This window comes from Glycine soja, chromosome 11 (assembly GCF_004193775.1).
Source record: "Glycine soja cultivar W05 chromosome 11, ASM419377v2, whole genome shotgun sequence".
Taxonomy (NCBI): Eukaryota; Viridiplantae; Streptophyta; class Magnoliopsida; order Fabales; family Fabaceae; genus Glycine; species Glycine soja.
In genome coordinates this window covers 44,044,415-44,056,081 of record NC_041012.1, presented here as the reverse complement: position 1 = coordinate 44,056,081, position 11,667 = coordinate 44,044,415, and the positions used below count along the sequence as shown (strand labels likewise).

The 11,667-nt window shown below is 29.8% G+C and overlaps 2 protein-coding genes and 1 long non-coding RNA gene across 3 annotated transcripts; all 3 read left to right on the top strand.

Annotated features, from left to right (window-relative positions):
• LOC114374469 lies at positions 1–818 on the top strand. Its single transcript, XM_028332110.1, has one exon. The coding sequence runs from the start codon at positions 122–124 to the stop codon at positions 620–622; it is 501 nt and encodes a 166-aa protein (XP_028187911.1). The 5' UTR covers positions 1–121; the 3' UTR covers positions 623–818.
• Positions 819–2,246: 1,428 nt separating this feature from the next.
• LOC114377216 lies at positions 2,247–3,725 on the top strand. Its single transcript, XR_003659051.1, has 2 exons — positions 2,247–3,298; positions 3,372–3,725. It is a non-coding gene; the product is annotated as an uncharacterized LOC114377216 (long non-coding RNA).
• A 1,134-nt stretch (positions 3,726–4,859) lies between these two features.
• On the top strand, positions 4,860–6,896 carry LOC114377215 (tobamovirus multiplication protein 2B-like). Its single transcript, XM_028335641.1, has 5 exons — positions 4,860–5,089; positions 5,724–5,789; positions 5,881–5,945; positions 6,189–6,279; positions 6,397–6,896. Exons 1-5 carry the CDS (start codon positions 4,889–4,891, stop codon positions 6,433–6,435), a joined length of 462 nt encoding a protein of 153 aa, XP_028191442.1. The 5' UTR covers positions 4,860–4,888; the 3' UTR covers positions 6,436–6,896.
• Positions 6,897–11,667: the final 4,771 nt, after the last annotated feature.

Genomic DNA, 11,667 nt, shown 5'->3' with positions numbered 1-11,667 from the left:
CATCTTAAGCTTGTTCTCTCTCTCTCTCTTGTTACACATTCTACATTCTCTCTCTATTATTTTTCACCCTTTTTCTCTCTTTTGCAAAGAAAACAATTTAATTAAGTCAATTTGTACCAAAATGGCTTCTCAAGTTTGTGAAACTTTGGCTTTCATCAACGGTGATGATGGGTTGAAAATCAACGGTGCTCTTCTAATGTCCCTGATGGAAGAGCCATCACCAAGTGATGAGAGTGATGATGATCGATTGGATAGCTTGATTAGGTCCTTTGAGGCTGAAATTAGTGGAAGCAAGATGGGGGATCATCATGATTCATCATCCATAGGGTCAGAAATATTGATGAGCAATAATATTATAGAAGAGTGTGCATCTCAATCATGGAATAATAACATGGGAGAGATTGATGGAGTGGAGTGTTGGGCTAATTCATCATCAAGTGAATTTGGGGTGGAGTGGGTAGATATGGATTTTGTGCAATCATCCCCATTTGAAGAAAGGAGCTGGAGTGTTGACCCTTGTGGAGATGAGTATGCTATCGCAAACAACTTGAAAGGGTATGATGGGTTTGCCTTGGGAGAACATGGATGCAATTCCTTGTGGCAAGACATGGCATGCAATTGATCTTGCCTTGCTAATTTATGATATTGTTCATGTAAAATCATGTTGTAATCCTCAAAATGATTTTATAAAAAAAAAATGGGATAAGATTATGTGCAAAAGAAAGTTCTTTGACATGTCAAATGATCTTCACTAGACAATAAACAAACAAAGGAAAGAGAGAGAGAAAAAAAATCTCTTTCATGACTTTTTTTTTCCATATTTCTCTCCTTTTTTTGGTCTTTTTCTTTTTAAACAGAACAAAATAACATTTTTTTTTCAAAACAAACATAATAATAACATGACACACAGAACACTTGAAAGCTATACGAAATTATTTACTCATTCTGTGAATATGTGTGTCGTAAAAGAGTAACAGCATATTTGATATTCCGATCTCTCGAATTCTCAATATGTATACAGAAAAATAATAACTAATTTGTTCTTGGTAGATGTACTGTAAGTTTTAATTAAACACGCAAAACTATGAAGTTATAACTTCAAATAAAAAACTAGTAATTAACTACAAATTTACCAAATTTATATCCTGTGGTATATGTATTTTATCACAATTTTGATAAATATTTTTCATTAAAGATTATATTCTACACTTTATCTTTTTAAAGCATATTTCTCCTTTTAAAAGAATCGGATCGGAAACTATTCTATAGAGTGTAGAGAAAAAAAGGAATGGATAAGTTATTCTTAGCATAAGTTTTATTTAACTTGTTTTTTTTTTTTTTTTTTTTATCATGACTTGTTTTGCTTATTAACATTTTATATAGACATTATAACAACAAAAAAAATAGAAATGTAACCAAAAAAATTTATACAGACATTGAAGTTCATTGAACCAACGGACCAACCATTGGTTTAAGATCTATAAAAGTAGATATATTGAACTTCATTATTAAATAGATATAAAAGTACATGTTGGTCATCAGCTTAAATATCTATAAATATTCAAATCATCTAAATATTTGACATACATGATCATCAAGCTCGTAAAGTAATTCAAGGATTAGATTTATCAAATTAATATTCTAGAAAAAATTATTAAGTCGCAAAATTTTTACTCTCAGCCGAAGGAGCAACTTCACAGGTAGACAAGATAGAATTTTGGTGATTACTATACTTGGAAGATTTATCATCATTATAATTGGAATGTTGATGCATCCACAATATTCTGTAACTTCTTCCAAAATCTTATAACTTCATTTTTTTGTTAGGTTTCTTCTAAAGATTCATACTCCTCTTTCTTGGTCTCTTTTCTTCTTTTCCCACACTAGTTGTACTTTTTTGTTTTGTTTCTTGTCAATTTGACAAAAACTAATTGTTGTTTTGTATAAAAAAAATTCCTTTATATTAAATATTTTACCAAAAAATTTAATGTAACGAAAATTTACTTTTACCGAGGTAAAGCCAAAAAAAATGGAGAGTAGTAAATAAAAAGAAAAGGAAAGGAGAAAAGAGAGAGTGAGAATAGCATGGGCCTATCTGCTATTATATAAACTGAACTGGATTGAATCAGTGATGGACTTTTTGTATTCGGGTTATGGGCCAGCCCAAGATTTTTATACTCGGGTTATGGGTCTTACTCATTCTGTGCAAGCGCAACCCTATAAAAAAAGTACTGGTCGGCGCCACATACCTCTGCCAATTCAAGAACGTTAGGGTGCGGAATCACAAATCGAACAGGATCGTTAAACATGTGCATATTTAGCTTCGTTGTTAGTGGCTCTCACTTCCAATTGGGTTTTCTTTTATAGCTTAGAACTTTACCCCTAAAAAAAAGTTTTTGTTTTTTGATATTGAAAAACGATGAGGATGAAGAATCATGTGTGTTGCAGATCCTGGTCCAATAACTGCCCGGTTAATTACCGTAGGTGGTTATTGGTTGCTGGATTTGATGTTTTTTCCCTTACTCATCTGAGATCTTCTTTATCAATTTATTTATTTTTCGAAAAAAAAATGTCAATTTTTCTCATGAATTGTCATGTTAAATAGATTTTTTTTGGTGTCGTGGTAGGAGAAATAGAAGTATTTATTTATATTTAAATTATGAGAAAAAGGGTTATGCATGGGACAGTGGTAGAAAGTGATGAATAATGCAGGTACTTCTGATGGCACGTCTAGCGTTGTTCTCTTGGTGCAGCCAATGTGGCTGTGCCGAGCTTCTGCACTGTGTCTGCGTGAATTACACTAACATCTGCCACTGATTTATTCACTGTCCCAAGTTGTTGTTGCTCATGTCAATAGGCAATCTCAAATTGTGCTATTCTTTTTTAGTAAATAGAATTTGTACAATCACAATATGTACCTACCTTGAAATTTATGATTTTAATTTTTATATTTTTTAAAATATATGAAATGTTCAAGGATAAAACCTATTTGATAAGTGTGCGTATGGATGAAAGTAAGAATTCAATTGCAAAGGTTTTACAATGATGGGAACCCCAGTCCTCCATTGAAATTTTTTGGACCTTTCATAGCATTACTTCATGCTAGGTGCCTTTGTAGTTTATTGAATCCTAAAGAAAACAACTTGGTCATCTTCTTTACAATCCTGCTACTACTGAATAGTCTGAGTCAAAAGAAGAAATTGAACACAAACATATTGGATTCCTCTCTGATATTGCAGGTCCAAAGGGTACCCAGCTGGAATTTTTTTTGTGGAGCCTTTGGATGCATTACATGCAGGTCCTCTCAACATGCTTCATGTCATTTTGCTGATGGTGGATATAATATTAATATGATGTTTCCAATGCAATAGGTCCTTTGGTCGGTGCAATAGCAATTCTTCAAGGTGCTAGCTAGCAAAGGAACTGAGATTGTTATTCCAACTGATGTTCTTGCTTGGGGAGAATTTGGATTTGTTGAAGGGCTTATGAAGTGGTGTTATAGAGTGATATAATTGGAAAGAAAATAACAGTACTTACAGCAATTAGAAGATTTGCTGCTGAGTTTGCAGCAGCTTATGTGGTTTTGTTTGCTTCAAAGATGAAGCTACCAATCTCAGCCAGTCAAATGACATGTTGTACAATTAACTTGCTATTTGATCAAACTGTATGACAAGCTGGTTTTGTTGGAGTTTCGGTTGATGATGCTAAGTGGGATTAATTTTCGATATGGACCTTTTGAGTTTGGATTGATTTTGGGGAAATGCACCTTTTGAGTGAAAATTCATGGCTGTCAGATTATAAGGAGATTACCACATGATATATATAATAAAGTAACATCACTTCCTAGCTATTAAATATAAGAATAGCTCCTTCAAGGTGCATCTTAGAACTAATTTGATGTACATTTTAAGTTTCATCGCTGAACTCCTCTTAAATGTTGTTCACTTGACAATAAAAACTAAAACAAGAAAATTTAAATTTTTAAAGGACAATTTTTTTTCAAAGGACTCATAAAAAATATCATATTTTATAGAGACAACAAATGTATTTAATATCAATATTATACAATGATTTTAATGCAATTAATTAATTATATGTATATATTCATTTTTATTTATTTATAAGTGTCTTTTAAAATATTAATTTCATTTGTATTTAACTTGTGAAAATATAATAACATTTGCCTTTAAATTTATTTTTCAATTTTTATTTTTACAAAAACATACTTTGGTATATATGTATACAAATTTTTAAAATCATACATACAAATAATTATGATTTAATAAAAATATATACATGCTTAAGTATGTATATTTTATGAAATGCTCAAAATCATAATTGATTATTGTAATTAAATATATTATAATTAAATAAACTATTGTATGAGAAAAATGCATTTTGGTTTATTTATTTTTAGTCATATTTGATTTTGGTGTTTGTATTTTTAAATTGATGAATTTAGTTATATATGAGTTTAATTAATCTCTTCATTTTTGTGCCAATAAAAAACTTATTAAATGTTAAATCGCAAAAAAAAAAGACTAAATTCATGAATTTAAAAATATAAAGAACAAAATAAGTTTATATAAGGACTAAATACAAAATTTTCTCTTATATTATTATAAATATTGTCTCTTTTTCAAAAAAAAAAAGAATTATAGATGTTGCGTCTTTGTTATTGTTATAGATTATAGATATTGATATATAAATCTACCAAAAATAAAAATAACAATGCAGACAAAGTGTAGATATAATTAGTTCCTGTTAATCCGTGTAATTATCTCCGTAAATTAACCCTTTTAACTTTCTAATCTTCTCACCAGAAGTAACAGCCGGTAATTCTGATCAGTTAAAAAAAACATAACACAGATCAATAAAGGGACGAAAAATGGACCGCAGGCGAAAATACCCAACACTATTTACTACAACCAACGGACAAGCTTCGTTCTGGCGAAGAATGGCGGCGCCGGGCTCATCCGCCGGCGGCGGCGGAGGGACGGCGAAGGCTACGGTGGCGGAGCAGATCTCGCAGGCGGTGCAGTCCACCTCCAACCTCCTCCACCTTATGCGGCACTCTTCTCCTGCCCAGGTACCACATCAACAGTGCCAATTCATTGAAATTTCATAATTAAAAATTAAAAAAGAGAACTTTGATTTGAATGATGAAAAATTGATGTTTGATGAGATGACCCTTTTAATGGGAGATAGGTCTTGACTGTTGTAGATGTTGTTGTTTGATGTTGGGGTTTTGATTTTGCATTTAATTAGAATTGAATGAAGTGAAAATGTTGTTTGGACTGCAATCTAATAATAACTTGGACTGAAATCTGATCATAGAGTGTCATATAATTGAAATTTTTTTAATATTGTGATAAGAATTTAATTAAAATGCACCTGTATTGTAAAAGTTTTTAACACTGTTTTCCAATCACGGATCGTTGCCAATCACATATTACTTGTTAATCACATATTACTTTTTCGATAAATTTGTTGACTTTTTATAATAACTTCTTTGAAAGTCGTACTTAGGATAATTTTTTATTAATTGAGAGTGTAAAAATATTTATATTAACTGTGTATGAAAATTAAACTTACTTTAAAAGTCATGGAGTAATTTCTATTTAATAGACAATAAAAATCTGTACACTATTAACCAAAGTCTTTAATTAGTTGAGTGTATCAAAATTAAATCGAGTTTTTTTACCCCTTTGTATCATTTGCAGGCTCAACTGGTTAAGCTTCCTAAGAATCTTTTGGCAAAGGTTTCCACCATCAAGAATACAGAGCAGGTATTACATCTATCTGATCCTAGGTTGTGTAGATAACACATCAATGTTAACAAGTGTGTGATGATGGTTATTTTCTGTTTTTGTTGCACAGGTTTTGGAGCAGTTGCCTGGGGTGATATCATCTCTTGACGCACACATGGAAAATGGGTTGCAAAAGTCTGAACCTTCTCTTGTCTAATTGAATAAGCTGTAACTGTAATTTTGTCATCTATTTTTGAATCTAGGGTGCCTGTGAAGTATTATGAGCTGAAACCTTTAGCTAAACTGCTAATTATTCATTTTGAAGATGTTGTGTGGATGCCTAGGCATTGGAGGGAACCCATTCTTTTTAGTATATTAAGATTTTGTGTGAAATTCAGTTTGTTTTGATTATGGCTGTTGCGGGTTATGAATTTGCAGTGTTCCACATCTAAAGACCGTGGTTCAGGTACTTTCAAATATGGAAAGTAGCCAGCTTAGCTTGCTATCCCGACCCCATCCTCTCCAGAAGGTATAAATATAATAGTTTTGTCACTGATGCAGTTGTGAATATCACTATATAATTGAAAGTGAAGTTTAACATTTTTCTATGTGTGACTGATCATTTTCTATAATTTTTTCTTAACAGGAACTTGAACCAGGAAACCAATCTCAAGGAACTGGTTAAAGAATCTCGTGTTGCTTTAGGAGTTTCACCCGTGATCAATTCATGCAGATTTTGGAAGGTTTGGAACTGTGACTTGTTGTGTTTCCTTCTTGCAGTCTTCCTGCAAATCAAATAACAATACCATCCTCTGATAAAGTGCATGGTTATTCAACTGAGAAACCTGTTAAATATTAGTGACAATTGGGAATCTTGTCCAAAGAATTCAAGGCTAGGCTATTAATTGATTGATGGCAATTGGGTATCTGTATTCTGTAATGTATGTCCATTCATTTTCAGCTTGTGCATTTTTGTTTTTCATCTTGCCAAATGTTATGTTCAAAGTGATGTAACTTTTATTTAAATCAGTTTTGTTTTACTAGCTATGGAATGTCTCAAAGCTGAGTAAAAACCACTTACTCCTATGATGGCACTTCTACTCCCCAAGACAATACAAGCTTTACATCCCAAATTCCCGTTGTTTATATTATTACTCTCATCACTACTAAATTCAACTACCACCTATTTTGCTTTTGATAAAGAGATAATTTAATGTTGAAAAGAAAGAAGGAATACAAAATTCAACACCAAACTTTCACCTCACTGATATAGTTAAGACTGACAGTCTGACACAGAAAGGTTAACTAACATATGCAGACAATTAAGCCATCAAGACGGTTCGACAAGGAAACAAAGCTACTTTGAAGAGTACAGGGTATATCAAAGTTAATCAAAATTATTTGGGATATACAGATTTAGTAATTTACATTTTGTCATTTTGGTTGATCTAGAGTCAGAAATATTCGATCTACCAAGATCTTTTTCTTGTTCGCTATAATCCAATTAATTATTTACATACTCCTATAAGTTCCTTATCTGATTAGTATGGTACTGAGATCCCTGATTAAAGTACATGAAATGAAGATACAAAATTGTTAAATCAGAAATAATGTGGATTGACACTCACCAGTCTTGATCCCTTTGCTGAAAATCCTGGTGGGATCACCTACCAAAACTATGAACAACTCCTACCTAGTCTTTCTTTCCGAATCCCATTTATTCACACAAAACATTCAGTTTTAGCCTCTATTTTCTCACTTTTGTTATGAAACTTCCAATAGAGAGAGATCAGTGGTCTTGAGAGGTCTTTATCTCAATAAATTTTATCAGGTTCCTTGGCTATTTTTCTTCTACTACCAAATGTGTATATAACTAGAAACAGAATCACACCAGAAGAAGACTCCATCTATAAGCTGATTTCTAACTCAGATGACCAAAGCATGAACAACAAATAAACAGCATGCACGTAGATGCAGTGTCTGACTGCAAATTTCGAGTCACTGTGTGGAACCTTTTTTCACCTCGCCTGTACTTTCATAGCTACGACTGTAATTGTAAATGACAAAAAGGGTATTAACGGCAGACTATAATTAACAGTTTTTGATCCATTGTCCAAAGAGCTGAAATGCCAATTTCTAATGGTCATCATGCTTCAAACTTCATTTTATATTATCAAAAACTAGATTGATGCATATCAGAAGGATGAATACAGGCTTCACTTTCAGCATCAAGCAAATACCCAAAAAATATTGTTTTGCTCGAATGATGATAGGTTTGGTTGGATTTTAGAGAATTTTAGGTGTTAGCCTTGACCCAATCCAATCACTTTTATAAAATAGGATTGTGACCCTTAAATCCATATAGATGTTTAGTCCAGGAGAAAACTAAGCATTTTTTCCGAGTGTACAAAATTTCTTTGGGTCAATAATAATCATGTGAGCGAGTAACAGCATAGTTACAAAGTTCAGAAAGCTGTAGTTTTTTGTAATTTTGTAGAAAATATTGAGATTGCTACTTGAATCACATTATCCACTAGACGAAGGAAACAAATCTACTGTGATAAACAAAATTTTGGAGTTCGTTAATAAAAACTGACACTTTATTATTTTAGTATTTTTCCATTTTATGCTCGAACTTATTTTAAATACAAAACCAAATAATGCAAATAACTTGCACTAATTTTTTGTAAATTTATTACTATAAAAATTAATTCTTTTAAAGCTATTATTTTTTGTTATAATGCTAAAATCTCAAGTAAGCTAACTCATCGTTATCTTTATCTTTTCAGACGTTTTGAATTTTCTATTATTTACTTCATTTTTTATTTGTGTGTAATGTGATTTTTGGTTACTAATGGTAAAGTCTTTTTCATCAAAATTGCAAGGTTATTGGGCTTGCTCCAATCGAAATCACAACTTTGTTGATACACGATACAAAAATGTCTATATTATTAATATATTTTTTAAAAAAGTTAAAACTTAAGATAGTGTAAGTGGAGTTTTTTCATTCACACTTTCATAACCAATCGCCAATACTGAAACATTTAAATTAGTTTTCTTAGTGAACGAGTGTTACATACACCTTGGTAAAGTTTAATTTTGAATGAAATAATATATTAGAAAATTACTTTTTACCTACCATATTGACATATAAAGCTTATTTCATCTGGTCAAATTGTAATAATAAAAATTGACTATTGAAATGATTTTTTTCGCAGTTAATTCAACACACGCTAAGTAATATTCAAACCACAGACCGTGATTCCATTTTCTCATATTTATTAGATACACAAATTTAGAAAACTCAACAATTCTAACCCGCCAACTTATCCAACTACCATCAGTTTGCTTGCTACACTCACTTTTATGACTTTGTTTCTCAACTATATGCTTTTTTTCCATATTGATGCTTCTGTAAAAATGATGGACATAATCAGCAAGCTCTATATTAGCAATGCACCTTGTCTTTCTTTCAATAGTGTATGAGAAAATAGACTAAATTGATACCTCCAATATGTGGAGACGATTTTTTTTTTTGCCAAGAGATCTTTGAATACCAAAATAGGACCCAGGGGTTGTAATAGTTGGTCACGGTCAATAATGTTAAAATAGTTAAATCCACTCAAAAAAATACCAGTAAAGAGTTGTTATATGAGAATTCTAAATCCTCCCATTATATCCTTTTACTAGCACTCCTGATTTCTTTTTGGGCTTAAATATTTTTTTTCCTGAAATATATTTGTATTTTGTTTTTGTCTCTAAAATGCTTTTGCTTAACTTTTAGTTGCTATCAAATTTCTTTTTTGATTTTGATCTTTTTATTTTGTTTTACTCATTCTAATATATCAAATTTTCATTTTAGTTTCTATAACATGCAGATAATTTGCTTTTGCTCTCAATCAAATAATTTTCAAAAGACTAATTTAAAATGAGCAAACTATTAAAGGGATTGAAAAGAGAATAAAATTTTTGAAATTCATTTATTTCTTGCAGGGGTGGCTTGTTTTGGTTTTGGCGCAGTACCAAAGAAAAATAAAAACTTCGGGTGAAATGGATCAATCTATAATTACGTTACTTGTCACACACATTTAAACTGAATTCTTAAATCAATCTAAACAAACACTTCCAACTTGTCACAAAAATATTCTCTATCGAGTTTAATACAATTGCATTTTAATAATTTATATTCAAAATCATTAGATAAGCTCCTGAAAAATTCGTTAATGTTTATATGTACTAACTTCCTAATATACCATGGTTTTTTCAGACAAATGAATAAACATAAAAGGCCACGTCAATTTCATAAAAAAAAAACATTATCACTACAAAATTAACAGTTAAAAAAGTGAATTATTTAATCACGATGCATGACTCAATGATTCTTAAACGAGTGATTAGGTTAATGAAAATAGCATAGAATAAAGACTCATGTTCAGTCTTTGAAAATAAAATAACTATTCAAATAAACTAAAAGTTAAGTTGCTTTAATATATTTGTGATGTGTTTTTATTTTAAATATTAAAAATTAAAACAAAAAATAAACTAAATTAAAAATAAATAATTTTGAATTTTTATATTATATTAAAATTATATTAAAGCAACTTGACTTATATATAATTAAAATTATTTAAATAATTTTAAATTATGTGTCTGTAAGTTTAGGTTATAATATATATTCAATAGTTTTAAAAAAGCAACAATTGAATCTTCGATCATCATGCTATTAGTTAGCTTAATTATTAACTTGAATATATTAGTTATCTTAATTACTCTTTTAATATATCAATTGTTTAAATCCACTTAAGCAAATAAATCATACTAAACTTTTTTAAGTAAATGAGTTTGTCTTCAATACTAATTTTTAAAAATAATATTAAATTAAAAATATATGATTGTAGATTAGCCATAATATTTATCGAAATGCGATTTCTGAAAATATAATATGATACCTTCAAACAAATGTTCCAAATATTTTTTTTTCCTTTTTCATGTTTTGGTTGAATTTTATTTTATTTGTTTTATAAAAAAACAAATTAATTATACAAAATCTAATTTCACCATTATTTTTCACATGTAGAAACAACCAACAACTATGTTTTACATAATATATAAATATAGATGATTATACCATGCGCACAAAACTGATCACTGTGATTTAGATCTGATTGATTTTTCTTAATCAGAATTATCCAACATTGAACTACAATAATTGCATCCACATGCCCCTAGCTACAAAATTTTAAGTAACAAGCTTAAAATATGTCTTTCATCATTATAAATATAAAAATGTTTAAAATTTATTTTTATTAAATTTTTAATATATTTTTTATTCTTATAAAATTAATATATATTATTTTTCAATTTAGACATAAATTTAAATAAATCTAAACTTATAATAATATTTTTTATATTAATTATGTATATGATCAATGTATAAATATAATGTTAATACACGTAAATTTGGATGCTGAATCTTGTTTAGGATAAAAATGACATTTTAATTTTATGAGATAAAAAATATACTAAAAACTTTAGATAAATGAATTTCAATTATTTTTATATTTATAAAAATAAAAAATATATTTTAATTTTTTATTAATAATGATGTAAAAATTATAGTAAATTACTAATTTTAAAGAATTTTTATTTATATTTTCCCAATTTCCAAGCCTCTCTTACCACTGACATTGTAATATTCGGAGCAAAGGACAGTCACGGCTCTGTCACATCACATGTCTCATATCAAAAGAGTTAAAAAAAACATATAATAATTTTTCCTTAGTGACAATTCAAAATTCGCCACTCTGACCAACAATTATGCTCTTATTAATGCATCACCCGTACACGTGGCATCCGCGACAAATCATTGGAAACATCATCGGAGTAGGTCCCACTCTGCGATCCGACGGTGTAAAAC

Coding starts and splice junctions, on each gene's coding strand:
- LOC114374469 (XM_028332110.1), top strand. CDS start 122: ATGGCTTCTCAAGTTTGTGAAACTTTGGCTTTCATCAACGGTGATGAT.
- LOC114377215 (XM_028335641.1), top strand. CDS start 4,889: ATGGACCGCAGGCGAAAATACCCAACACTATTTACTACAACCAACGGA. Junction 5,090..5,723: donor GGCACTCTTCTCCTGCCCAG/GTACCACATCAA, acceptor TATCATTTGCAG/GCTCAACTGGTTAAGCTTCC. Junction 5,946..6,188: donor ATGGAAAATGGGTTGCAAAA/GTCTGAACCTTC, acceptor ATGAATTTGCAG/TGTTCCACATCTAAAGACCG.